Below are 27,758 nucleotides of genomic sequence, written 5' to 3'. Positions count from 1 at the left end.
CACACAGGACGGGCTTCCCGCTGGGTCCACAAAGCCCACCAGAACTTCTCAGTTTGGTCTGGAGGGTCCGACGCCTCTACCAGCAGCTTCACAGCAGCCCACAAGGACCCTGAGGTCACTTTTTGTCACTTTTGCAGCAGGAGTCGGCATGCGGCCCCGGTGCGTGGACGGAGAACCTCCTTGTTTTTCCCCGTGTGCAGCCACCGCGAGGCACATGAGACATACTGCACACACGCAGACACAAACACTCAGTGCTCACACACGTGCACACGCACGCTCTTGCCCAGAGCTCTCAGCCCCTGGGGGCTGGACAAAGTCCTCACGAGGGGGAAGCCCTGGGAACGGCTGGGAGAGGAACCTGAGTCCTTTTCACAAATTCAGGGTCAGGGGGCTTCCTGGAAGGGGACCACCTGCATGTCACGCCCAACAAGGGCTTTGCACTTGCTCAGAGCAGGACAGGGCTGCGCACAGCTCCCTGGGGCCACTCTAGGGAAGGTGGTCACGTGGTGACATTTGTACACGAACTTGCCCAAAGCCAGGCAAGGCTTAAGTGCAGATGTCCCCCGTGTGCCATCCAGAGCCTGCTGAGCAGGCCCTGCTCATCTACAGCCACTGGCCCTCGGGAAGCAGCCAGACCTCGGCTCGTGCACAGCGGCGCACCCAGCTCCCTGGCACGAAGGGAAGCACACCAACACGGCGTCTTTGCCAAAGTTTATTTGGAAAGCAAAGAATTGAACAAAGGCTCGGAAAATAAGTATTCCCAGTGAGGAAACCAGCTTAGGAGGTGAGAAAGCTCAGAGGGTCAGCAGGGCGATGCAGAGGACGGTGGAGGGTGGGGCCTGGGTGGCTGCAAGTGCCCTGCTCACCCCCTCGATGAAGGCAGGGCTGTAGGGCCAGTGCCCTGGGGCGGCAGGCGCTCGCACTTGGTGTCCTGGCACAGGCAGCTCTCAATATGCGTGTAGGTGTAGTCCAGCGAGCCACCGTGGGGACAGTCCAGCACCACCTTCCGCTGGCTCGTGCGCCCCTCCTTGCAGCAGGTGCACCTGTGGTCCAGGGCCTGGGCCTCGGCAGAGTACCTGGGGGAGGGCCACAGTGAGGAGCCACTCCCTCCTGGAGGGGGCAGGCTCCCCTTCCCCTCCCCCAACCCTGGCCACTCGTGGCCTGGGACTCACATGGCGAAGGTCCCGCATGACCCGGAGCAGTAGTTCATGGTCACCAACTTGCTGCAGCCGGCATGTGAAATTTCCTTGGTAACGGGGATGGTGGAGCAGGGGATCCTGGTCTCATTGCGAAGGATGCCTGGAGGTGAGGAGGTGGAGGCTCTGAGGCGGGGTCTCCACACTTCAAGGGGGCCCACCAGGTCTCCCTCACTGCTTCCTCTCCCGTCCCCAAGTGCACCTCGCCTGGCCCTCAGGCACCCTCTAGCAAGCTGAGCACCCCTGGTGATGCCCTCAAACTTCTCACTCTGCTGAGAGGGACACAGAGGGGACAGGGCTCCCAGGGCACCATCCCCTCGTGCCTTCCTCCCCACAGGGCGGCCTGGGTTTAGCCCACCCACCAGGCCCTGCCTCGGACCCCGGGATCAGCCCACCGAGCGTTCTGTACTCACACTTCCTGCAGCAGCCGTTGGGCATGAGCGTGATGGAGCCCTGGAGGAAAGGAGGATGAGCATGCGCCCCAGACCTTCCCCCAGCTGTGAGCACCTCCTCTGGCCACAGGCGTGGGAAGGGGATGTTTCTGCAGAAGAGGTCCAGGCCAGAGGCCACTGTCCCAGCACTGGGGCTTCAGCCCCATCATAAAATAGGGGACGCCCACTCCCCGGGCTCGCTCACCGGGAGGCAGGCGCTGGCGTCAAATTCGGGGCAGGTGATGTTGGAGATGGACGAGATGAACTGGTTGTTGGTTTTCATGCAGCTGAAGAAGGTGCAGTTGTTGGTGGGGTCCCTCTTTCTGTCCCCGGGCTGTGGGGCAGAGGACAGCGTGGTGAGGGCCCGCAGGAGGCCCACCCTCAGAGGCCCACCCAGAAAGACAGACTGGAAACACCTGGAAGGTGCCTGACCAGCCAGCCAACTGTGGATTCTTGGGCAGGAGGCCCAGCCTGCAGGCCCAGAGTCACAGGGAAGGTGACACCCAGGAAGGGGCAGCCACCAGCCTGTAGTCCACAGACGCGTCCCCTTCCTAAAGGTCACCTTTTCTGGAAAAATGGTCTTTACAGCCGTACTTAAGATCTCGAGATGAGATCATCCTGGACTACTGGAGGGGGCCCACAATCCAATGACACAGAGACAGAGGAGTGGGTTGTGTGAAGACAGGCAGATACTGGAGTGATGCAGCCAGAAGCCCAGGAAGGCCTGGAGCCCAGAAGCTGGAAGAGGCAGGAAGGACCCTCCCTTGGCCAGAGGGAGCGCCGCCCTGCCCACACCTGGGCCTCAGACTCCAGTCTCCAGGATGGGGCGGGGTGGGGGTGGGGGAATCCTGCCTGTTGTTTCAGCCCCCAGTCTGTGGTCCCTTCTCACAGCCACCCAGGACAGTGGCACAGAGGACTCAGCCAGGGGCAGCGGGAGTTGTCCCAGGCCGTGCCCTCAGCCCCAGGCTGGCCCTGCCCTGGCGTGAGCAGCCCTGAGCAGGGGACTCGCGCACCTTCAGGATGTACTGCCCGCTGGGCTGGTTGATGATGCAGTGGGTCTGCTCACACTTCATGCAGCACTCCCCAGGGGCCTCCACGAGCCCGTAGCCCTACGAGACACAGGGTTCAGGTTGGCGAGGGAAAGAGGACAGGAGCTGTTGGAGCCGGAACCCCACTCCTGAAGGGAAGTGATGGGGCGGCGGCTGCTTACGGGGCTGCAGGACGTGCTGCAGGGCACGTGGGTGCAGGAGATGACGTTGAGCTGCGTGGTGCTGTTCCTGCTGCCGGTGCACACGCAGTCCTGGCACTTGGAGGAGTAGACTGGAGAGCCAGGCTGAGGGCACAGGGAGCGGCAAGTGAGGCCGGGTGACCCTCCATACCTCCCACCCACCTCGGGGAGTGCAGCTCCCATCCCAGAAGGCTCTGACAGTGGGAGACAGGAGCTGGGTGCCCCGTGCCTGGCTAGCACAGAGTAGCCCCCTGAGCAGGCCCTCACAGGCATCCCAGCTGGCCAGAGAGCCTGCCCAGGATCCCACCCCTCCTCCCCCACCTCCACCTACCGTTGTCCCAGCCCAGGGCTCACCTGGTACTCAGCATTCCCAACAACACACACATTCTTGGGCACTGGGGAGAAAGAACGGGGGCCGTAGTCAGATTGCCCTGCCGGGCCCAAGGCCACACACAGCTGGTGGATGGGGCAGGAGCTCAGGGCCGGCGTTGGGGCATCAGACATGCAGAATGAGGCCCCCCAGGAAGGAGCCACTTCACCTCACCTCCCCACTCAAGGCACAGCGAGCCCCAGCCCCAGGGCCTCCTCCAGCCCTGGCCCCTGGGCACCACTCACCACACGAGTAGAGGGGGCAGCACCTTCCGGGCAACATCTCGCTCTTCAGCTCGAATCCCAGGGAACACTCAGGGGGCTTCTCCCTGCACAGGCTGGCATTGCACTCTGAAGAGGGGAGGAAAAGCAATAATAAGCAGGGCTCCTTGAAGGCTGCGCCCCGCCACTACCCACAGCACAGGGTGGGGCCTGGGGTGTCTGTGGGTACGAGCACAGCCTCCAGGCCCAAGCACAGCCTCCTCCTACAACACCTACTCTCAGCGGGACACACCCTGCGCCTGCTGCTCCCCAACTCCCCAGGGAGGTGAAATCATCACGGGGAACTTGTTCGGTGAATCCGGGGGACCCAGGAGGGGACAGGCGCCCAGGGACCCAGGCTCGGCTCCCCTCCCCCAGGCGTGGCCTTACTGCAGGAGGTGATGGTGCAGCAGGTGTCATCGGGGTTGACCTCCGTGACCAGGTAGGTGCCGTCCTCCTTGCACTCAGGCAGGGGCTTCTGGCTGCACTTCCTGGGCTGGCAGATGATGCCTCTTCCACCCTCCAGGCAGACGCAGTCCTTACAGTCGAACTCAAAGCGCTCCCCAAACTGCAGGAGGAAGGAGGTGAGCAGGGAGAGGAGCGGCGGCCTCGCCACGGGCCGGGGCTGCGGGAAAACCTGTGCCCTCCCACCTCTGAGCACACGGGGCAGGTTCTGGCCCAGGACAGAAGCCCTCATTCAGGGCCACACCACTAATATCACGACCGTGACCTGCTCACCAGTATTTGCCTAAATCACGTGGGCCTGGCTCGGGGCAGACACACCACAGGTGTCTAGAGGGTTGATGAAACATAGAACTAAGGAATCAACCATGGGTGGGAGACATGACAGTGCAGTGGCTACGATATCATCTCAGGTCCAGACAGAGCATCGCATGAGCAATGGGTGGGTGGTGTGGATGGGTGGAGGATATGTGGATGGAAGAATGGAGGGAAAGACAGAGGGTCAGATGGTTGGCTGGATGGAGGGAGACACAGACGGATGGATGGATGGAGGGATGAACAGAAGGATGGAGGGATGGATGGAGGGTCAGACAGAGGGATGGAGGGGTGGCAGACAGAGAGATGGGAGATGGAAGAATGGATAGAGGGGCAGAAGATGGAGGGATGGGTGGAGGTAGCGACAGGGGAACAGATGGATGGGTGGGTGCATATCGTGCTAGCTCAGCCTTCCAGGACTTAAATGCCTCATTACTCAGTCTTTGAGGCTCCCAGGTTCTCGAGTCCACCCCACCCACCCCACAAAATTCAGGGTTTGTGGGAGAATCCCGCCCCAGCACCAAGGAGGAAGGCCGACCTTTCTGGGCACGTCATCAGGTCCCACACAGCCTAGGAGGAGAGAGGAAAGGAATCCTGTCAGCAGAGTCCCGGTGCCGCAGGAGCCAGGCTCAGCCTCGCAGAGGCAGGAGGGAGGCACCGAGAGCAGGCAACGTACCGCAGAACTCCACGCAGACATCAAAGCCGGGGGCGTAGCTGGTGGTGCCCTCAGGGCAGAAGCAGCCTTCCACCAGGCCTGTGTCCTTCCGCGGCGAGGAGCTGGAGGGGTGGGGGGCTTCGTGAGATGGGGGTGTGGACGGGCTGGGGAGCAGGCATGCTGGAGCACCATGCCCAGACAGTACCACCCAGGGGCCAAGCCCACACATTTCCCAGCAGCTGACCTGGACCCGCAGGTGGGCTCCTCGGCAGGACCGCAGGCCCGGTACTCCCTGTGAGACGGGCAAGTCACCGCTGTGGGAGAGAGGCAGCAGTCCGAGGGGCCGGAGACATCAGAGGAGCCTGTACCTATCCCCCTGCCCCCCGACCAGTGACAGTCCTGCCCAGCCCCTCCCACAAAGTACCCACCCTCCCACACTGGCTGAGGGTGGCCAGCTGCCGGCTGCTGCCCGCCTTGGGCCCCCATGCTGTCCCCAGGCAGGAGGCTGGTGCCCAGTGGTGTTTAGCAAGGCTTGCAGTCCGTCCAGCACCCCCAGCCCCTCCAGCCTGCACTTCTTCCCCACCCCAAGGCTCAGCCTGTCTCCATGGGGGCCTGGCCACCACATCCTGATCTGGGTTCAAGCTGGCACAGTGCCCAGCAGAGCCCCGGCACCCCAGCCCTTCTTCAGGACCCTCGCCCAGGGGCTGAAACACTGGGCACTTACGGCAGGCCCCCTGGGTGTGGTTCCGCCAGTCGATGCAGACGCCCTCGTGGGCACAGAGGGCCGCATATGTCTGCAGGCTGGCGCACTCCAGGCCTGAGTTGGGCACGAAGCAGCTGTCGAACACGCAGGCGTCATAGTACTGCTGGGGGGGCACCAGGGCGTGGCACTCGGCGAACAAGCTGTTGGGGAGGGGTGTGGGTCACGCTTCAGCCGGTGCCACCAGGCTCTCTCACTGCCCGCCACCCAGCCCCTCTGCCTGGGCTGCCCTCCTGGAGCTCAGCCTGCATCCCACCAAGGGGGCCGGCACAGTGGCCCAAGGATGAGGCTGTGTGGCCAGGCTCTCAGAGATGAAGGCGCCACATCTAAATGGCCACCAGGTCCCAGGATCCTACCTCCAGTAACCCGGGCAGAGGGCCACCCAGCCTTGACTTGCATACCTCTCGGCACGAGGCGCTCGCTCCCATGGATGCCAGCTTTGAGGGTGCCCCCTCTCTGTCTACACCCCAATCTACCTCCCTGGTTCAGCCCTGAATGCTAGCTGCGTCCTGGGTCCACTGATCAACCCCAGGCTTCAAGCTCAGCCTATCCTGCACCTCCCAGGTGGCAGGAGAGATTCAGGAATCAAAAGAGGCAGGGGGGTGTCTGACAAGGCAGCTCGGCCCCATAGAAATCAGGAGCCTGAGCCCTAAGGCCTTCACTTTCCCAGCCCCACACCAGGCCCCCAGCCTCGTCTCCTCTGTGCAGACAGGGCCCGGGGGTAGGGGGTGCAGAGAGAGGCGAGGCTGCTCCCTGAGTCCCTGCAGCTCTCTAGTGACGAGGCCATAGATGGGCCGGGAGCAGGGTCACCTGTCCTTGATGAGCTCGCAGAGGGAAGGATCACAGTCCTCGGGTGTGGGGGTGCGGCTGCTGGCTGCCGTGGTGGACGGGCGTGGGCTGGTGAAGCTGGAGTGGGGACAGTGCGGCTTGGAGGGGTCGTCCACCACCCACTGGTCAGCTGCGACCTCGCAGTTGGAGATGACCTCCCCACTGGGCAGCACGCAGTCATCCGAGGTGGTGTTGGTGCACGTGCCTGGGTTGGCGAGAAGGGCCATGTTGTCCAGCAGACCCGGTGAGCGCCTGGGACCCCTCCCCTCCTCCTGCCCAGGTCCTCTGGGGACCAGCTGGCCAGCGCCGAGGGCACAGACTAGACTAGACTCCTATTGGTGTCCCACAGGGACAAAACCGGGATGATGGCCATGGGGGCTCCAAGCAGAGGAGGAGGACCTCATCCAGGCTGGCAGGTGCCCACTCCCCGCCGGCCTCCCAGGGGCAAGGCGCAGGAGCCGCAGGGGGCAGGGGCTCACCACACTGGCCCTTGGTGTTGTTGCCAAACAGGCGGTAAGGCAGCCTGATGGAGAAGGAGAGGCCGTCGTAGGAGATGAGGGCGTCCAGCTCGGGGATGTCCACCACGTACTTGAAGCCCGACTTGTACACCTGCAGCCCGTACTTCTTGTAGGGCAGCGCCACGGACTGCTCGTTGACCTGCACCTGTGGCCGACACACCTGGGGTTAGAGGGCCAGCCGGGCAGAAGCTGCCCACTCAGCGGGAGGCCTTCCCTGCCCTGGCCGCCTGGACAAAGGAGCCTTGAGTGTCTGAGGGACGGGGCGGGTGGGCTGTGCCTTCAGAGAGCGCCTGGGACCACAGCACCCTCTTCATCACATGGCGTGATGGGGGTCCCACCCTTTCTCAGTTCTTTTTCAGTGCACTAAGCAGACTTGTCCAGGCTTGTCCCAGGGGTGAGGACCCCAAGACTCTGGGCCCCGTGCAGAGGGTGGGGCTCCCCTGGCCATGGGAGCCAACCACTCCATGCGGTGTGTGCACCTGTGCTTGGGGAAGGGGCTTCTGCCTCAGACACCTGTGCTCAGGGCGGGCGGTGGGATCAGGAGAGGGGAGGTTGAGGGGTCCCTGACGCCCCTGGTGGCCCTGTGAGAAGGGCTGCATGCGTCCCATGAGCACTGACCCCCTCCCAGCCCAGCTCTGGGGGTGCAGCCCAGTCCCCGCCAAGGGAGGGAGCCGTATGGGTGCCCCGCCGTGGCTGTGGGGCCCGCCAGCATACCTGCACCTTCAGGGGCAGCATCTGCACCGTCCTGAGCTGCACCTCCTGGCTCTCGTGGCGCACGATGAGTGTGCGGGGGCAGGACACTCGGTCGGTGACATCGCAGTGGTAGTTGTCGATGTAGACCCCGAAGTTGTCCACGGTGGGGTTGACCTCCTCCACCAGCACGTACGTGCAGTTGCCCTGGTAGCTGTAGTAGAGCCCGTCGAAGGTGGTGTAGTGCGGGTCCCCCCAGCCCGTGCAGTAGCCTGTGGAGGGAGCCCGGGTGAGCCGGGGGCAGAGGGAGGGGGACCCGGGGGGGAGGGGACAGGATGCAGTCAGCAGCTCAGGGACTGGCTGGAACATCAGGGGGTAACTGAGGTGCACGCAAAGTCTGGTCTGGGACATGCGGGGCATCCGGGCTGGGGAGGATGGGGGTCAGCTTCTTCCAGCCCCCACAAGGCATCTCCCCACACAGCCCTCAGTGGCCGTTCCTTCTGCAGGATGGTGCCTGGCTTTGGAGCCAGAAGGTACAGATTCAAAGTCCAGCTCTGCCCCTCTAACCACAGAGGTCCCTGTGCTCCACCAGGCACGCCCCAGCCCTGCCCAGCCCCCTGGAGATGAGGAATGAGCTGGGCTGTGGGAAGTCCCTCTGGACGTGTGCTTGGCCCTTTGTGAGCTCGGCTGTCAAGGCCGTCACGTCCAACCTGGGGTCTGCGCCCGAGGACCTCAGGCCCCAAAGCCCCCGCCCATAGAAGGGAGGAGGTGGGGAGGCTCCAGCCACAGCGCGGGCTTACAGTCGCACTCCCAGTGCCAGCAGCAGCCGTCGGGGTCCGGGACGCGCACGGGCGTGAGGTTGTTGGAGCAGGTGGGCATGGGCGGGGGCTTGCACTCCACCTGCACGATCTCCACCGTGTTGTCGTGCTTGCAAGTGGCCATGGTGCAGTTGCAGAGCCACCACGTCTCGTTCTCCTGAGGGCGGGGAGGGCGCAGGGTCAGGGGGACCAGCCCCACCACCCGGCCCACCAAGGACACTCTTGTGAGGCCCCTGCTTGTGAGGCCCCTGGGTGAGTACCTAAGAGCCCTCCCCAGGAGGCTGGACGCCAAGGGTGGCTTCAAGGCCACCATGTTGCAGCAAGAAGGGCCTGGGTGAGACAGCGGGGTGCCCTGGCAGACCTTGTGTCTGAAAGGCAGCTTGAAGCCGCAGCCCTACTGGGGATGGTGCAGGGCATGGGGGACAGTGGCGTCTTGGGTGACCAGCAGGAAGGCAGCGCCTGGGGCATTGAAGGCCTGGACGGTAGGGACACAGCCGCCCACAGCCCACTGACCTCTCTGGGAGGGTCAAAGTCGGGGCACCCCCTGGTGGTGGTGCTGATGCTGGTGGTGGTTGGCATGCTTGACATTGTGGATGGCGTTGGCGTGGGTGTGCTGGGCGTTGGGGAGGAGGTGGACGGGCAGGACCAGTTGAGGATCTGCAAGGAGCCATCCAGCGAGCAGTTCACGAAGTAGCAGGTGTCCCCGTACGTGCCGTTGTACACCACCTCGCCTGCAGGGGGAGAGACCAGTGCCTACGCCATCCAGGCAGGGCTGGCCGCCAGTGTGCACAGGCAGGTCCCCACCCACGCCACCAGAGGGGAGCCCACCATCCCCTCTCCCCTTGACTCATGGCTGCAGCAAGGTGGAGCTGGCCACGGAATCAGCTCCCCCCACGCGGCACCCAGCTTCCCGAGCAAGCTCCCGGTTTAGACCTGAAACCTGACTCCTACCCATGGAAAAGCAGAGGCCAAAGTCCCACCAGCCTCAACCATCTGAGAGTCGGAGGGAACAGCCTGTGTACCTGGGCGAAATGCCGTGTTGTTCAGAAAACACTTGATGGGGGTGGTCAAGCTGGAGGTGACGATGGTGCTTGTGGTGCTGAGTGAGGTCGGGGTAGGAGTGGGCACGCTAGTGGTGGAGGTGCTGGTGGTTTGTGGTGCGGTCGAGGTCGGGGTAGGGGTCTCAGTGGTGGTAGTAGCAGTGGTGCTAGTGATTTCTGTGCTGATAGGAGTCGGGGTGGAGGTCTCTGTGGAGGTTGTGGTGAGGGTGTGGGTTGGTGTAGGGATCTTGGTGGTGGTCATGGTGGGCGTTGTGGTCTCTGTGGTCATGGTGTTGGTGATTGTGGGGGTCGAGGTTGAGGTATCTGTGCTGGTGATGGTGGTGATGGTGGGGGTCGGGGTTGTGGTCTCTGTGGTGGTGGTGGTGGTGATGGTGGGGGTTGGGGTAGTGGTCTCTGTGGTGGCGGTGGTGGTGGTGATGGTCGGGGTTGGGGTCGGGGTTGTGGTGTCTGTGGTGGTGGTGATGGTGGGGGTCGGGGTTGTGGTCTCTGTGGTGGTGGTTGTGGTGATGGTGGGGGTCGGGGTTGTGGTCTCTGTGGTGGTGGCTGTGGTGATGGTGGGGGTCGGGGTTGTGGTCTCTGTGGTGGTGGTGGTGGTGGTGGTGATGGTAGGGGTCGGGGTTGTGGTGTCTGTGGTGGTGGTGGTGATGGTCGGGGTCGGGGTTGTGGTGTCTGTGGTGGTAGTGATGCTGGGAGTTGGGGTTGTGGTGTGTGTGGTGGTGGTGGTGGTGGTGGTGACGGTGGGGGTCGGGGTTGTGGTGTCTGTGGTGGTGGTGGTGATGGTGGGGGTCGGGGTTGTGGTCTCTGTGGTGGTGGTTGTGGTGATGGTGGGGGTCGGAGTTGTGGTGTCTGTGGTGGTGCTGGTGGTGGTGGTGACGGTGGGGGTTGGGGTTGTGGTGTCTGTGGTGGTGGTGGTGATGGTGGGGGTCGGGGTTGTGGTGTCTGTGGTGGTGGTGGTGATGGTCGGGGTCGAGGTTGTGGTCTCTGTGGTGGTGGGGGTAGGCATGGGGGCACACGAACAGCAGTAGACGTTGATCTCATAGTTGAGGCAGTAATGCTTGAAGATGGTCTTCTGGTCTTGGTTTTTGCACACCAGTCCAACTGAAGTGTTGCACACTACCCTTTGTCCAAGCTGTTCGATGGGAGCGTTTGGAAACTTAGTGGCTCTGCAGGAGATGTCGGCTACCCAGCCTGATCCACAGACGTGTCCAATGGGTTCAACTTCTCCACCTGTTTTGCTAAAGGTTGGTTTACCAGAATCCAGCCAGCCAGTCCATTCGCAGACAGGCACACACGTAGTAGGGGAAACGGTCGTGGACGTGGTAGGCGTACTGGTGGGAGTAGGGGTGGAGGTCTCTGTGGTGGTGGTGGTCATGGTGGGGGTCGGGGTTGAGGTCTCTGTGGTGGTGGGGGTAGGCGTCGAGGCACACGAACAGCAGTAGACGTTGATCTCATAGTTGAGGCAGTAATGCTTGAAGATGGTCTTCTGGTCTTGGTTTTTGCACACCAGTCCAACTGAAGTGTTGCACACTACCCTTTGTCCAAGCTGTTCGATGGGAGCGTTTGGAAACTTAGTGGCTCTGCAGGAGATGTCGGCTACCCGGCCTGATCCACAGACGTCTCCAATGGGTTCAACTTCTCCACCTGTTTTGCTAAAGGTTGGTTTACCAGAATCCAGCCAGCCAGTCCATTCACAGACAGGCACACACGTAGTAGGGGAAACGGTCGTGGACGTGGTAGGCGTACTGGTGGGAGTAGGGGTGGAGGTCTCTGTGGTGGTGGTGGTCATGGTGGGGGTCGGGGTTGAGGTCTCTGTGGTGGTGGGGGTAGGCGTCGAGGCACACGAACAGCAGTAGACGTTGATCTCATAGTTGAGGCAGTAATGCTTGAAGATGGTCTTCTGGTCTTGGTTTTTGCACACCAGTCCAACTGAAGTGTTGCACACTACCCTTTGTCCAAGCTGTTCGATGGGAGCGTTTGGAAACTTAGTGGCTCTGCAGGAGATGTCGGCTACCCAGCCTGATCCACAGACGTGTCCAATGGGTTCAACTTCTCCACCTGTTTTGCTAAAGGTTGGTTTACCAGAATCCAGCCAGCCAGTCCATTCGCAGACAGGCACACACGTAGTAGGGGAAACGGTCGTGGACGTGGTAGGCGTACTGGTGGGAGTAGGAGTGGAGGTCTCTGTGGTGGTGGTGGTCATGGTGGGGGTCGGGGTTGAGGTCTCTGTGGTGGTGGGGGTCATGGTGGGGGTCGGGGTTGAGGTCTCTGTGGTGGTGGGGGTCGGCGTCGAGGCACACAAACAGCAGTAGACGTTGATCTCATAGTTGAGGCAGTAAGGCATGGGGATGGGTCCCCCTGTCTGCTGCTCTTCGTTTTTGCACACCAGTCCAACTGAAGTGTTGCACGCCAGTGTTTGTCCAAGCTGTTCGATGGGAATGTCTGGATACATACTGGCTCTGCAGGAGATGTCGGCTACCCGGCCTGATCCACAGACGTCTCCAATGGGTTCAACTTCTCCACCTGTTTTGCTAAAGGTTGGTTTACCAGAATCCAGCCAGCCAGTCCATTCGCAGACAGGCACACACGTAGTAGGGGAAACGGTCGTGGACGTGGTAGGCGTACTGGTGGGAGTAGGGGTGGAGGTCTCTGTGGTGGTGGTGGTCATGGTGGGGGTCGGGGTTGAGGTCTCTGTGGTGGTGGGGGTAGGCGTCGAGGCACACGAACAGCAGTAGACGTTGATCTCATAGTTGAGGCAGTAATGCTTGAAGATGGTCTTCTGGTCTTGGTTTTTGCACACCAGTCCAACTGAAGTGTTGCACACTACCCTTTGTCCAAGCTGTTCGATGGGAGTGTTTGGAAACTTAGTGGCTCTGCAGGAGATGTCGGCTACCCGGCCTGATCCACAGACGTCTCCAATGGGTTCAACTTCTCCACCTGTTTTGCTAAAGGTTGGTTTACCAGAATCCAGCCAGCCAGTCCATTCGCAGACAGGCACACACGTAGTAGGGGAAACGGTCGTGGACGTGGTAGGCGTACTGGTGGGAGTAGGAGTGGAGGTCACTGTGGTGGTGGTGGTCATGGTGGGGGTCGGGGTTGAGGTCTCTGTGGTGGTGGGGGTAGGCGTGGGGGCACACGAACAGCAGTAGACGTTGATCTCATAGTTGAGGCAGTAAGGCATGGGGATGGGTCCCCCTGTCTGCTGCTCTTTGTTTTTGCACACCAGTCCAACTGAAGTGTTGCACACTACCCTTTGTCCAAGCTGTTCGATGGGAGCATTTGGAAACTTAGTGGCTCTGCAGGAGATGTCGGCTACCCGGCCTGATCCACAGACGTCTCCAATGGGTTCAACTTCTCCACCTGTTTTGCTAAAGGTTGGTTTACCAGAATCCAGCCAGCCAGTCCATTCGCAGACAGGCACACACGTAGTAGGGGAAACGGTCGTGGACGTGGTAGGCGTACTGGTGGGAGTAGGGGTGGAGGTCTCTGTGGTGGTGGTGGTCATGGTGGGGGTCGGGGTTGAGGTCTCTGTGGTGGTGGGGGTCATGGTTGGGGTCGGGGTTGAGGTCTCTGTGGTGGTGGGGGTAGGCGTGGGGGCACACGAACAGCAGTAGACGTTGATCTCATAGTTGAGGCAGTAATGCTTGAAGATGGTCTTCTGGTCTTGGTTTTTGCACACCAGTCCAACTGAAGTGTTGCACACTACCCTTTGTCCAAGCTGTTCGATGGGAGCGTTTGGAAACTTAGTGGCTCTGCAGGAGATGTCGGCTACCCGGCCTGATCCACAGACGTGTCCAATGGGTTCAACTTCTCCACCTGTTTTGCTAAAGGTTGGTTTCCCAGAATCCAGCCAGCCAGTCCAGTTGCAGTCACACGTAGTAGGGGAAACGGTCGTGGACGTGGTAGGTGTAGTGGTGGACCCAGGGGTGGAGGTCTCTGTGGAGGTGGTAGAGGGGGTGGTGGAAGTGCTGGGTGTCATGGTGGTGGTCCCCGTGGTCGGGTTCGTTGTGTGTGTTGTGGTCACAGTGGTTGTAGTGGTGGTGGTCCCGGTTGGGCTATCTGGGGTGGGGGTCATGGTGGGGCGGGTGGTTGTTGCTGTGGTTGTGTTTGGGATTGTGTTCTCAGTGGTAGTGGGGCTGGGAGTCGGGGTTGGTGGCCCTGGTGTGGGGGTTGTGGCAGGGGTGGTGGTTGCAGTGGTTGTGGTGGTGGTGGTGGTGGTGGTGGTGGCGGTGGTGGAGGGGACAGGGGTCGTGCTGCTCAGGCTGGCGGAGGTTGAGGGTGCCTGGGTAGTGTGACAAATGTTGAAGTGCACCACCGTCCCGTTGGGGCCACATAGCTCCCAGTAGCAGAAGAAGCCATCCTGGGTGTAGTTGAGAATCTTTCCTGGGGGACGGGAGGGAGGCTGATGTCAACACTTTGGGAGCAAGACTCACAAAGTCCCCCTTGGCCTGTCCTAAGAAGGGAAAGGAGGGCTGTCCCCTGTCTCTGGCAAGCCGCAAAACAATGCCCCATCAGGACGCCTCCCCAGAACCCTAAGGGCCCCCATCAGGATGGAGAAGCTGGGTCACAGGAGGGCATTTGCCACGGTGAGCATCAGGATGTGAGCCCCAAGGGGCTGCTGCCCAGCAGGCAGCTCTGAGCCGGGAAGGGACCCCAGGGTCCACGGGGTGGAAGAGGAGACTGAGTGCCCAGGGTCCAGGGACAGGGCAGCCACCAGTTCTTCTGGGTGGGGCCAGGCCTGCCACCGCAGGGGCAGCCGCAGAGGGCAGCTTACCTTCCTTGGGCCGGCAGATGACCTTCGAGGACTTGGTGCACATGCTGGAAGACAAGTGCTGCAGCTTCAGACCCCAGAAAATGAGGAAAGTCGCCTCTCCCCCCAGGCTCCACCTTCCCTGCACGCCGGAGGCCCCACGCCCTGTGCACACCCCTGATGCCACACCCCCGATGCCACCCCCTGAGGCTGGCCAGAAGCCTAGGGCACGGCCCCAAACACCCACCCCAGGGGAGCCATGCGCTCTAACTGTACAGAATGGGTACGAGGCGAGGTAGGCAAAAGCCGGACACAGAAGGGAGGCAGTGCAGAGAAGGAAAGCCCGTCTCTCACCGGGAAGGGGACTGATCCCCACGCCCTGGCTCCTGTGTGCAAGCATGCACGTATGCATCCATGCAAGTGTGCACTCATGGGTGTGCGTGTGCGCCTTTGCATGTGAGAGCATGTGTGTTGTGTCCACTTCTGTGTAAGTGAACACTTTGTGTGCCTGTGCATGGGTGCATGGATGTGAATGCTCGTAGGTGCATATGCACCTGTGTGTGTGTGGCCATGTCACAGGCGCATGCGTGTGAGCACGTGCGTGTGTGTCTCTGTGTGTTCTGCCCTCCACGACCTCCCCTATGATGTGAGCCTAGGTACCAAGACTGGCAGATGTCATCCGTGGGAACGGACGCTCCAGGTGGGTAGCGGGTGTCCTCGATATAGCAGCCACATTTGTCTCTTGTGACGCACTTCTTCAGGTCCTCGTCATAGATGGGCCTGTGCTTAGGGCACCGGGGGTAGCAGCCTGGTGGGCACAGGGCACAGGGCTTGGACCATGGTGGAGGACCCCATGTCCACCAGACCCCACCCATGGGCCCCACTCTGGCAGGTCCTTCTCTGCAGGATGTCCCTATGGAAAGGCCAGGGACTGGAAAGGCAGGGACCTGCATCCCCCCAGCTGGGCCCTGCACACTGCCACATGGCCAAAGTGACAGCTAGGTCCTGCCCACCTGCCGAGGGACAGCCAGGCCCTGCCCAGCCTCCAGGTTGTACCCTGGGCCCCTGACCTGACATCCCTCCCACGAGGTAGGGGCTCCCTCCCCAGACTTCACAGCTCAGTCCTTCATGTCGCTGGCTCTCAGATCAAAGGCCCTGGAGAGGCCTCTCAGACCCACCTCTGAAAGCTCCCTCCCCCTCGTCCTGCTCTGCAGGTCCCATAGCACTCTCTGCTCCCTGCAACACCCGGTGCCTGTTAACCTGCTTCTTTTCTGCATCCCCCCGAGAGGGCAGGTTCATAGCTCAGTCTCCAAGCCCACTGTGCAATCAACAGATTCTGCAGAAATTGAACCTGGCCCACCCTGAGACTCGGGGTCCCCAGCCCCCACAGAGCCACTCTCAGGGTGACCACAAGGGTCTCCAGAGGAGACTGTCCTGCAGCCCCAGGCCAGCAGGGCAGGGCAGGCCACTCTCACCCAGGAGGCCCTGCTCACCCTCAAGGTAGGACATGGAGATGCTGGAGTGGATGCCATTGATGGTCCTGCAGGTCTCCAAGCTGGGGTGCCCACAAGGCTCGTAGTGCCACTCACACTCGTGCGGGGGGTTGTAGTAGTCGCAGAATATGGCTGGGGAGGAGGGAGGTGAGGTCAGACTCGGCGAGTGCCGAGGCCAGGTCGGGGGGATGGGCTGGGAGGGGCCAGCTCCCTCCTGCCACCCCAGGCAGCACAGTGGCCCCGAGGAAGGACACTTGGATCCTTGGGTTGGGGGAGGCGGGCAGGGGACCACATACACCCCATCCCTTGCAGGGGTAAGGAGCGCCACCCACCGCGCTGGCACCCAGGCCCAGGACGGGCGGACACTCACGGCACAGGTCCGGCGTCCTCCAGAACACACAGGCCCCCTCCTTGGTGCACTCCTGGGCGTAGGCAGCCACGGCGGAGCAGAAGCACTCACAGTCGCCGCCCGAGTCGCAGGAGCACGAGTCGTAGACACAGGCCTCGTAGAAGGGCGTGGGGTCCACCTGGGGGAGAAGCCACCATGTGCCCTGGGCCCATGCTAATCCATGGGGCCAGGCCTCCCACTGCGGCCAGAGGACCTCAGGATCCAGGGACCAGCCCCACTCCTGGGACAGGGGGCGGTCACCCAGCACTAGCTTCCCAGGCCTCCAGTGGGGCTGACGGGTGAGGTCCAGACACAGTTGGCCAACTCTGGCCACACAGACCCTCAGCGCCTCGGGGTCTTCTGCCGTGAGACAGGCCACCCTGCACCTGCTCCCTTGCCCCCACTGCCTGGAGCTGAGGACCGTCAGGTCTTAGGGGCTGTGTGTCCTTTCTCCCTCCTGGAAGGTACAGGAGGCTGTGGGTCCAGCCAGAGTTCTCAGAGGGAAAGCTGGACCTCTGGTCGTGTGTCCAAAGGACATGGAGGATGGTGCTGAAGCTGGAGGTGACGCAGCCGAGCCACTCCCAGTGTGTGCATCAGGCGTGGAGATGCTGCCTGCGCCCACCCTCTCCTGTGCCTGCTGCCACGCCCCACCCCACCTTGCTGTGGCAGGCGCTGAAGACCGGGCTCTTGATGATGCTGCACTGCTTCTCGGCCCAGGAGCGGCGGTGTGGCTTCAGGGTGCACGGCTCGGGGGTGGCGCTCACGTCCTGGCAGGTGGGGGCCTCCTTCCAGCTGTTCCCAAAGTCCAGCTCGCTCTCCACCACCATGTGGTCCCGCGTGGTGAAGTCATTCTTGGAGCGCTGGTCGAAGTTCCCACACAGGCCGCACACAGTGCCCTGCGGAGACCAGTGAGCCGGGGGCTTCGTGAGTGGGCTCGAGGGAGGGAGAGGTACGGCCCCGCTGTGCCTGGGAGGCCCAGTATTCATGCAGGACCAGCCCTGGAGAGGCCTGGTGGGCAGGGGAGGCTGCGTACCTTGTAGGAGGGGGCCAGCTTGATGAAGATGGTGGTCCTTTTGTCCCAGATGACGATGATGCCGATGCTGGCCTCCACCACCAGGTACTGGCCCACCTCCCGTGTGGTGTAGGCCACATGGTGGCCCACGTCGCGCTGGATCACCACGCGGTGTTTGTCCTCCAGCTTCAGCTCTGTCCTCTGTGCCCAGGGGAGAGGCCCGGTCACTGGCCAGGTCCAAGGGTCCCCACGGACCCTCACATCCCTGGGGATGGGCAGCACTCACCCCGATGAAGATCTTGATGGCCTTGGAGCAGGTGACGCCCGTGGTGCCACACGGGACATTTTCGGTGATGATGCTGAAGGAGCCCAGCGAGGAGTTCTGGCCGCAGTAGTCCTGGGGGCCCACAGCAGAGTGTGAGCCAGGACAGCTGGGCCACAGGTGCCCCACTGGGAGCCCCACCCCAGCTGAGCCTCAGCCCCTCCTCTGTCAAGAGGGGATAACCATGCCACATGTGGGACCTCACCAACCTCGCACATCCCTCAATGCACGCCCACACCCACCATGCACCCGAGGGAGGGTCACAGGATGGGAGCATGGAGGAAGGGCTGGCCCCTCACACCCGCAGGAGCCTTCACTGAGAGCAGCTCAGGGCCGGCAGAGCATGGACATGGGCAGGTGCAGGCCTTGGCGGTGCCCTTGCCTCACCTGAACAGCCACGTAGGAGCAGTTTCCATCGAAGTTGTAGTACTTCCCATCAAAGGTGATGTAGTGGCTGCTCCCATGGATGACACAGGTGCCGTGGCACACAGACTGGGTGCACGCCCAGCGTCCTCTCTGGCAGGTGCTGAGGAGAGCAGGAGAGGGGCCTGGAGGCACTACAGGGCCCGGGGCCTCCCAGCCCTGCTCAGAGGGCAGCCTGGCCGAGCCAGGGGCACGGTGCCGACACCTCCCCAGGCAGCTCACACACGATGCCTGCCAACCCACACCAGCTCGGCAGGTGCCACCCCAGTGCCCCTCCGATCCCGGCCAGGGTCTTGCCCGCAAGTGGAGTGCCACGCGGCCCTGCTGGCCCTAGCTGGCCCTACGGGAAACAGCCCCAACCCTTGGCCTGGCCTGCAGGACACGCTCCAACTGAAGGGCAGCCAGGCCAGGCCACTCACCAGGTGTTGCAGTCCACCTTGATCTTGTCCCCGCGGGAGAAGAAGCCCTTGTTGTGCACACAGGGGCAGTCCTCCTCCACAACGCAGCCGCCTCGGCCGTCGTCGATCAGCCCCTCGGGGCACACGCAGCCGCTCACACACTCTGTCTGGTACTGTGGGGTGGTGGCGGAGCGGGGTTCAGGCATTAGATGCCAGGCCTGGGATCTTGGCTGCCCTTGCCTGACCCCTCCTCTGACACTGCAGACTCCTCTTGTGTCCCCCACCCCCACCCCCGCCTCCACCACTTGACCCCTGATCCCTCTGTCGGGCCCACCCCTGGAGCCCTTCTTCCTTGGACACCTCCACTACTGGGCAGGGAGACATGTGAGTGCTGCCTGCCAGGGGCCCCTACACTGGCCCTGTGACCCCAGCAGACTAAGCGGAGCCTGCAGGCCGCCACCAGGCCCCAGGGACAGGAGGGGTCAATGAGCCTCATGGGTCCTCAGGACATGGCAAAGCACCTCAGGGTCAGGGTGGGAGTTTGGCTGAACCCTCCCCTCCACAGCCACCCCAGCTGTGCCCTCTCCTCCCTGGTTGCCCCGGCAGCACCCTCCCCTCCATGGCAGTCCCAGCACGCACGTGTCCTGCAGCCAGCGTCTGGCAGCTGAGGGGGCGGGGGTTCCGGATGGTCAGCGCGGTCTGGTTGTTGCAGTCAATGTGGATCTTTGGGGCTTTGCAGGCTGCAGACAGAGGAGCCACCCCAGCTCAGCTGAAGTAGGCGGCTGGCGGGCTCAGGCAGGAAGGAGAGGGGGTAGGGGGAGCAGGCTGAGGGGCAAGGGGCAGGGGGCCCGACCTCAGGCCACATTCACTTACCCTCGCCAATCAGCTTGACTGGATTGCAGTGCAGCCTCCCGTTGCGGCACACGCTGCAGGGAGAGTGGGAAGGTGAACGGGGCCCTTTGGGGACAGGCCCAGAGACTCTGTGGGGAGGAGTGGGGATGGGGGCTCCCCCAGGTAGAGCTGGCCCTGCCCACCCCCATGCCCTCCCTCCCTCCCAGCCCCAGCCCACTCACCACCGCTCCTCCTGCCTCAAGACCACCTCCCCCGCCTCCAGGTAGAGGCCTCGGTGGTAGCAGGAGCACTTAGCCAGGGGCACACAGCGGCCCTTCTCGTCCAGGAAGGTGCGGTCGGGGCAGCCGCAGCCGTCCACGGGCGCGAAGCCCTGGAGGCAGTGGGCGTCGGCCTCGGACAGCGAGCGGCAGGTCTGCTGGCAGGTGGTCAGGTTGTACAGGAAGATCTGCGAGTTGGGGCAGGAGCCCACGTCCTTGTCTGCAGAGGGGCAGGGCCAGCGTGAGGGCGCAAGGGACGGCCCCAGCCACGTCCCCGCAGGCGGCCAGCAGAGCTGTCATCCTGGGGTCGCCCTGGCTGCACAGGTGGCCCGCCCCACATGCCTCCCTGTCCAGGCAAACGGGCAGCGGCCACAGTTCGGACCCCTCCCCGCTGGCAGGGAGCAGCCGACTGCTGGTTTCCCGCCTTCCGGGTAGAGGAAGCTGGAAACCGTGTCACCTGCCTGTGGTGGACCGATCCCTCTCCCTGGACTCAGGGTGAGCTGCCACCGGGGACAGTGGCTGAATCGAAGGCCAAAGACAGTCCCCTGCCCCATGGAGAAGCCAGGACCCCGAGCCCAGGACGCCGGCAGGGGACGGCACTCACTGCAGACGTTCTCCCGCCAGCCCCGCAGCGTGACGCCCTTGGCGGCACAGGCACGGGCGTAGGAGGACAGGGCGGCGCACAGACACTCCTCGTTGTTCTGGCAGTTGCACGTGTCGTACTTGCACCTCTGGGGGTAAACCGAGGCAGGGCAGTGAGGGAGGGAGCTGGGCTTGGGGACGCACACACGTGTGCAAGCACTCCTGGACACGCACGAGTATATGTGCACCCACACATATACACATGTGAGCACGCTTAAACTCCCACTTCCACAGGTCCAAAAACATAACACACTCACACATGCATGCCTACACATGCATGTACACATACACGGTGCGCAGAGACACATGTTGTTTACACGTGTGCACACAAACACATATGTGTATGCACACTCACACACATGCTTACACGCACACACACTCAGCAGCCCCTAGCGAGAACCTCACAGGCAGCCAGTCAGGCTCAGCCAGGCGCACTGGGCACACCTTCCTGTCACGGAGCAGGGGTTGGGGAGGGCAGGTGCGGGTCCCACCCACCTTGTAGTACTCAGCCGGGTCCACAACCGAGTGACACCTGCCGAAGGGGGACTCCGTCTTCCTCAGCAGGGAGCACCAATGCTCGGCATAGTTGGCTGCAGAGGCCGGTCAGAACCTCAGGGGTGGCCCCTCCAGCAAGTGCCCCGAGTCTGGCTGCTTGGTGGCCCAGGCTGGAGCAGACACTGTCCCCACTGTGGACTGAGCCGGTCCCCCTCCAGGCCAACTCAGCGCAGGACAGTGCCTCTTACGAGACAGGGGCGCCCACCACCCACCCTCTCTGCCTCCCAGGACGAGCTAGGCAGCACAGCGGGTGGGAGGGTATCCTGTCATGGCACCAGGCCAGTCGCTGGAGGAGGGCCACCACCCAGCCATTGGCAGGTCCAGTACCTCTGCCAGGTCACTTGGTGGGCTGCCATCATGGGCCACCATAAACCAGACATGTGGCAGAAAGCAGCAGGCGGGCCCCGAACGGGGCAGGCCATCTCACCTCCACCCACCCCCACGTCCCACCGGGAACCCCATCTGCCTCACCGCTCTCGATGTTGAGGGAGCAGGGGTCGTCCAGCCAGTCCAGCTTGTCGGGGCAGCTCGACTGGACCTTCCAGGTGTTGGCGAAGCTCGCCCCCGTGGCCTCCACCAGCCCGCCAGCCGTCTTGAAGTCATCGCCCTCCAGGCCATTGAAGTTCCCACAGAGGCCTGAGGGGCCGAGGGACCAGGTTGGGAAGGGCCTGGCAGGGTAGGCCCCACGTGGAGCTCTGTCGCGGGAGCAGGCGGGGCCACTCACCCTGCACGCGGCCCTGGGCGGCCTGGTCCAGCGTCAGGAAGAGCTGCATGACCGGCACCAGCTGGACCTGCATCCTGAGGCCGAAGGCAGTGTTCACGATGAGGTGATGTGAGGACGGTTGGAAGATGGAGAAGCTCGCTGCCAGGTGGAGAGGGGAGGGCATTGTGGGGTGGTGAGGGGCTGCTCGGCAGGCCCGCCACCTTCAGCAAGCGGGTCTGGTGCTGCAGGGGGACCGTCCCCCTCCCTACCTGGGCCCCGGCCCATGACTCACCCGTCACATGGGGCAATTTCACCTGCAGCTCGTTCAGGAGCACAGTGCCATCCGACTTGAAGACCACCACCTGAGGGAAAGGCCAAGGGACGGTGGGGCTAAGGGCCATGGAGCCCCCAGAGGTGCGGGCAGGGCAGGGGTGGGGTACCCACGTTCTGCTTCTTGTCGGCCAGCAGCACCACCGTCTTCAGGCAGGTCTGCTTGTCCGTGGAGCCGCAGACGGCCAGCTCGCCCAGGAGGGCGTAGGAGTCATTGTGGTCGCTCTGCGGGGAGGGCGGGGGTGCTGAGCAAGGCTGGGGTGGGGGGAACCAGCTCCCCACCCACGGCCACCTGCCTGCCGTGCCCACCTACCTTGGTCAGCATGTAGTAGCAGTCCCCGTGGAAGGTGTACCTCTTCCCGTCAAAGGTGGTGATGTGGGAGCCGCCCTCCAGGGCACAGGACCCGGGGCACGGCCGGTCTTTGCACACCCAGCGGCCGGCATTGCACACGCTGCAGGCAGTGGGGCCCAGGGTCAGGACCAGCTACTTCCCCTAGGCTGCCGGGCCCCCAGCCCAGATCCCCAGGACCCCCCACAATCTGGACCCCAGCCCCGGCCCCCGGGACCCACCACTGCTCGCAGTCCTTGGTGATCTTCTGGCCGGGCGCGTACTTCTGTCCCTGCAGCTTGCAGTGGCACTGGCTCACGGGGATGCAGCCGCCGCCCGCAATGTCATCGTACACGGTGCCTGGGACAGTGCCGGGCGGGGCGTTACACTCACTGGCCTCGGAAAGTGCCAGATTCCCCACAATGGGGCTGCCATTGCCAAAGCCACAGCCGTGGGACAGCCTCCGGAACATGCCGGAATCCCCGAGGGGGGGCTGCCAGCCAGGCCTCCCTCCCACAAGCACCTCTGGTCCTTTGGGCGACACCATGGTCCCCACAGAGTGTCTGGTCAGGGACATGCCATGGGGGCCTGAGAGTCAGGCCCCTTCCCGGGGTCCTACAGGCTCCATGGGCCGGACAGGAGAGGGTCTGTCAAGGGGTGACAACCAGGAAGGTTCCTTTCCCACAGACTCCCAGAAGCTGTCATCGTGTGTGAATGAGGTGGGAACTTCAGCATTTGTGCCCTTTCTCCCTGTACCTCGTCCCTCGATTTCAGTGGGGTCACCGTTCCTCGCTTCCTGTGCCATTGCTGCCCCCACCACCCGGCACCACCATCCCAGCATGGCTCTCCCCCTGGTGCAGCAGAAAACCCAAGGCCACTGGTCCCAGCACCCTCAGGCGAGGGTGGGCTGTATCAGGGCACCACCCCTCCTGCCCCCGCATGCCCGTGGGTGCCCCAGCGCACACCTTCAGGGCAGAAACAGCCGTCCAGGCGGTGCTCCTCACACAGGCTGCTGACCTCCAGGTGTGAGCAGGTGTCCATGCAGGGCGAGCCACTCTCCAGGTAAACCATGTTCCCGGGGCAGCTCTTGGCTAGAAGGGCAGAGGACGGCCCCTGAGACGTGAGGCACTTATGCCAAGGGTGGAGGGCAGCTGGTGGGGGAGGGGAGAGGCTGGACCTGCCCGTGGGGTGCACCCAGAGGGCTCTAGTCTCCCACGCAGGCGGTTTCTCCCACCCACCCCAAAGCCAAGGCCGCCTCAAGGGTGGGCAGAGATGTGACTCCTGATCCAGGGCACCAGGCTGCCCTGCCCTGGGCCGGCAAGGCTGCAGTGCTCCCTGTGGATTGGTGGATCATCCCTCATGTGCCCCTGGGTCCCCGCCCTCCCGATTCATGCGCGTGGCGCTTACGACAGAGAGTGGCTGTCCTCCAGTTCCCGGGGCGCCCGCCAGCATGCGAGCACTGGCGGGAGAACTCGGCCAGGGTGCTGCAGACGCAGGAAACGCCCGAGGGGCACTGGCAACGGTCCTGCACACAGGCCCGTACGTACGGCTCCAGCGGCACCAGGCCCAGGCAGTCCTTGAAGGCCGCGGCTGTCAGCAGCTTCTCGCACTCGGCGCGCTGGTGGACAGACACGGGCAGTGGGCGGGGCTGCTCACGCCCTCCTCCCCTCCACACCGACGGGGGTCCCCAGCAGAGACCAGTGGGCACAGGGCCCTCTGAGGAGAGGGGTGGGCACGGCTCCCATAGGGTCCCCCCCCGGGAATGGCTCCTCCCCTGGGCAGGGGTCCCCGGCCAGCCACTCACGTGCTCAGAGCAAGACTCAGGGCTCTGCCCCTCCTCGGGGTCATCGCACACCACCTCGGGCTTGTTGATCTTCTGCATGTTCCCAAACTGGACAGCACTGAAGAGCATGCCTGTGGGGGGCACAGCCGGTCAGCGAGGGGCACCCGGGAGTCTGCACACACCTGCCCCCTAAGCCCCCGAGGAGGCCCTCACCATCAGACAGGAACTCGGAGTAGCTCTGCAGGCCGTTGTAGTCCCCACAGAGCCCGCACGTGTGGTTCTGGAATTTACTGTCCAGCTCCAGCTGTCGGGGGAAGAGAGAGCAGGTGAGCAGCCATGGCCAGGCAGCACCTGCAACTTGTTTGAATGGGTGTAGCAGGAGGGCTGTGGGCAGCCAGGGGGTGTCCTGGCATCACTGAGGACCAGGAGGGGATTGGGAGATGGGGAGGGCTGGCCCACCACCCGAGGCCCCAAGGGTGCCTTTCTGGGTGGGCTGCCTGGCCCCGCCTCGGCCCCCAGCCTTCTCCACCAGCAGACAGGCTGCTCCACACTCCCAGCCCACCATGGACCCCGCTCTTGGTGAGGATGGGACCACTGGCAACCCACTGCTCCCCTGGAGTCCCAGAGCTCTGATGGAGTCCCCTCGGCCCCCAGGGCCCTGTGGCGCTGGGGCGGCACCCACCATGAGCGAGTCCTCCCGGTCCCACATGAGGGTGAGGCCGGCACGGGAGTAGACCTTGGTGTAGGCGTCGTTCCTCTCGATGAGCAGCCCGGGGCTGTAATGCGGGGTGCTGACCCTGGGGGGGCAACAGGGTCACGAGCCAGCCCACAGAGCCGCCCAGCCAGGCCCAGGGGTCCCGCTGCCCAGAAGCGACTGAGGCTGTGCATCATGTGGGCTGGGATGGCCTGGCCTCAGCCTCTCAGCCAGCCCTGCCTGGCCAGCTCCCACCCTGTGGCCACGAAAGGCCTTGTCCTCCCTCTCGGGGGACTTGAGCAGTGACCAGAGACCCTCTCCACCTGGGCTGGCCGGGCTCCTTCACAGGAAGCCACACCCTGCCTGCCCTTCTCCGTCTCTGCACCCCTCCTCTGGGTCTGTCCTGGGCAGGAGCCCCACGACAGCCCTGAGAGTGGGGAGGGGCTTCTCCATCCACCGCCCAGGGTGGGCCCTGGCTCTGTGCTCACCCCAAACTCTGCCTCCGTGGGCCCTGTACCCACCCCCACCCTGAGACTGGGGCTGGCTGCCACGGCTGCAGCCTCTAGGGGAAACAAGATCCCCTGGTGCAGGGAGAAGGCGGACCACGCAGGTGGGGAGCCGCCAGACAGGAATGCACTTAGGCTCCATTGTTCCGGACACAATGGGGAACAAAGGCTGGGGTGGTGGGCTGGGGGCCCCCAAAAGCCCCCCGCTGCAGGGCATCTGTACCTCTAGCCTGGCACAGCAGGGCATAGGGCCTCCTCCCCAGAGGCTGCCAGGCCACCCCCACAAGGATGGCCACCTGTCCCCCATGCAGGCCCAGAACCTGGTGGGCTGTGAGCCATGGGGCTGTAAGACTGTGGGAGAAATAAAACCCCTTCCCTGGTCCCTCACCCATGGGGCTCATCAGTGTTTGCTGAATGAATCAGTGACCTGAAGTGAAACCCCGGTGTTCTCCTTAGCCATGTGCCAGGGTGGAGAGGGGCTTGTGGGGGCTGGCCAGGCTCATGCTTGCTCACAGAAGCCACGGGGCCCCCTGTCTAGGATGTGGGGGGATGCCGCCCGACCGCACTCACTTAGCCCCATTCAGCACAGCCAGCTCGGGGGTGAGGTAGACCGTGTCGTCCTTGACGGTCAACAGGATGTACTCGACCTGGGGGTGGCCACCCTTGCGGCCTGGGCCCCGCTTCAGGTGCACAGCAAACTCCTTGTAGGTGTCACGGCAGTCCGAGGCGAAGTTGTAGTCGCAGAGGCCGGGGAAGCGGAAGACGTCACCATCGAAGGTCTTGTAGTGGAAGTCGCCCCAGGTGCTACAGACATTGTGGCCATGGTTGCGCGTTCTGCCCTCTGGGGAACAGCGGGACGGAGCGTGAGCCCCCCAGGCCGCCCTCAGGCTCGTCCCCAGGCCCCAGCCCGGCCACCGCCCTCAGGACCCTCCAGAGGCAGCTGAAGCGGCTCAGGTGGTCCTGCAGGAGGGGCCTCTGCTACACTGTGGTCACCTCGCCCGCGGTCTCAGCCCCCAGAAAGGACGTCTCCAGTGTCGCGCCCTTGCACCCCGGCCTGGTGTGGCACATGGCCATTGGCCCAGCAGGCAGTGGGGGCAGGGGTCTCTCAGGTTCCCTGAGTGCCCTGTCCACCTGGCCCAGTGCCACCCAGCACCCCATCACTGCCACACTCCATCCACTCCATGCCCCACCCAGCCGCCTCTCATCCAGCAGAAGGGCCGTGCTGGACCCGTCCGAGGGTCCCCACTTTGTGTCCATCCATTTGGGTCCAGGGCCCCCCGGTGGCTTTCTCACGCAGCCCTGCGGGATAGAGATGTCCCCATCCCACATTCGGTCTTCTCTGGCTGAAGCCACCTCTCCGGCTCCTCAGAAGTGGCCATCTTGGCCTTGCCCCTCCCAGGGTCCCTTGGACTGGCCTCCCCCACACCCACGGACGACAGTCTGGCGCAGGTGTTTCCACCTGGTATCACCCCCGGGAACGCTCTGTGCTGGCGATGGCTTTCAAAGGAATGACGGGAGCCCAAGACCACCTGTCCTTTCCTCCCTGCCTCCTTCTTTCCCTTGTTCCCTTCCTCCTTCCTTCCTTCCCTCCACCCAAAGTCAGGAGGGGTGGGGGCTGCAGGAAGCTGGACCCAGCCTGTCTACCCCAGAAGATGCCAGGCTGCCCCAAATGCTGGCAGAAGAGGATCGCCTCCTCCTCCCAGGTAGAACCGTCTGTGCTGGGCTGCCCCGGATGTCCTGTACCCTCAGGTCGTGCTGCCCATAGCGCTGCCCGCTGCCCCTCACCTTTCTGCAGCTCCTCGCCCCTGGCCAAGGTCAGGGCCAGGCAGAGGGCCACTAGGCGGGCTAGTGGCAGCCCCATGGTGGCTCAGAGGCTGGTGTGGGAGAGCAACAGCGGACAGGTGTCCAGGCCTTATATGCCCCGCAGGGCCATCAGAAGGCAAGAGGGCAGGGGAAGGGCGAGGGGTGGGTGGGGCCTTAGCCAGATTATAGAGAAATCAGCTGTGGGGTCCTCCCCTGGGCCGTGAGGAAATATTGACTCAGGTTAGCTGAGGTTTATGTTTTTACTGCTGCCTAGGTAAAGGTGACCTTCTCAGGATGCTGAAAACCCAATTACCCCAATTCCGACACACACCCAAGGTAACTTGAACTTCGGAACTTCGTCCCTCCCCGCTATAAGCGGGACCAGGCTCACGGGTGGGAGACCCTGCTGGAAGCCCATCCTGTAGGTTGCTGTTCCCCAGGGCCCCCAGCACACCGGGTCCAATGCCCCACGGAGCTTGGGCAGCACCAGCTGCTTGGCCTGGTTGGGAGATTGCCTGGGCCCAGCCTCCCTCACCAGGGGTCCTGCCCTCCCTGCACCCAGTCCCACAAGGCAGGGAGGGTGTGGGCTCCTGTGGGGTCCCGGGGGCCACCCTGTCTCAGTGTGGGCTCAGCTCTGGGCCCATCTTGGCTGGCGGCTTACTGAGCTCCATCAGGGGCCCCCGGCTCCAGCCCACCTTCTAATCCCCTCCTTCCCCCAAGAGGAACCAGTCCCTGGGTAACATGTAATCAGAACTTGGGGAACCCAGCCAGGGGACGCTTTATGGAATCAGTCCTTGGGGCCACAGGGCAACTGGCTCAAGGCCACGAGTGGCCATCCCGTGGGGAACAGGGCCAGGGTCTCAGACATGGCCACAAGCATGCACAGGCCTCAGGGCTGCTGCTGGTAGGGAGGCGGCCCCGACCCCGAGC

General features: G+C 63.3%; 1 protein-coding gene across 1 annotated transcript; it reads right to left on the bottom strand.

Annotated features, from left to right (window-relative positions):
• Nucleotides 1-695: 695 nt before the first annotated feature.
• On the bottom strand, nucleotides 696-26,929 carry LOC100629257 (mucin-2). Its single transcript, XM_070229184.1, has 47 exons — nucleotides 26,811-26,929; nucleotides 25,596-25,866; nucleotides 24,508-24,622; nucleotides 24,039-24,129; nucleotides 23,847-23,956; nucleotides 23,450-23,660; nucleotides 23,008-23,133; nucleotides 22,285-22,402; nucleotides 22,028-22,166; nucleotides 21,829-21,939; nucleotides 21,677-21,746; nucleotides 21,406-21,543; nucleotides 21,153-21,317; nucleotides 20,622-20,716; nucleotides 20,089-20,215; nucleotides 19,449-19,704; nucleotides 19,249-19,301; nucleotides 19,015-19,115; nucleotides 18,397-18,548; nucleotides 17,942-18,080; nucleotides 17,519-17,629; nucleotides 17,254-17,433; nucleotides 16,877-17,116; nucleotides 16,203-16,359; nucleotides 15,833-15,964; nucleotides 15,000-15,147; nucleotides 14,364-14,407; nucleotides 10,137-13,972; nucleotides 9,554-10,076; nucleotides 9,045-9,262; nucleotides 8,514-8,688; nucleotides 7,738-7,985; nucleotides 6,985-7,168; nucleotides 6,488-6,710; nucleotides 5,642-5,820; nucleotides 5,162-5,231; nucleotides 4,939-5,039; nucleotides 4,801-4,832; nucleotides 3,876-4,053; nucleotides 3,471-3,575; nucleotides 3,210-3,250; nucleotides 2,838-2,960; nucleotides 2,641-2,736; nucleotides 1,833-1,961; nucleotides 1,610-1,649; nucleotides 1,173-1,299; nucleotides 696-1,076 (listed from the first exon to the last, which is right to left on the bottom strand). Exons 1-47 carry the CDS (start codon nucleotides 26,884-26,886, stop codon nucleotides 863-865), a joined length of 10,518 nt encoding a protein of 3,505 aa, XP_070085285.1. The 5' UTR covers nucleotides 26,887-26,929; the 3' UTR covers nucleotides 696-862.
• Nucleotides 26,930-27,758: the final 829 nt, after the last annotated feature.

This window comes from Equus caballus, chromosome 12 (genome assembly GCF_041296265.1).
Source record: "Equus caballus isolate H_3958 breed thoroughbred chromosome 12, TB-T2T, whole genome shotgun sequence".
Classification (NCBI taxonomy): domain Eukaryota; kingdom Metazoa; phylum Chordata; class Mammalia; order Perissodactyla; family Equidae; genus Equus; species Equus caballus.
The sequence above is the reverse complement of the archived record's forward strand: the minus strand, read 5'-3'. Positions and strand labels throughout refer to the sequence as shown.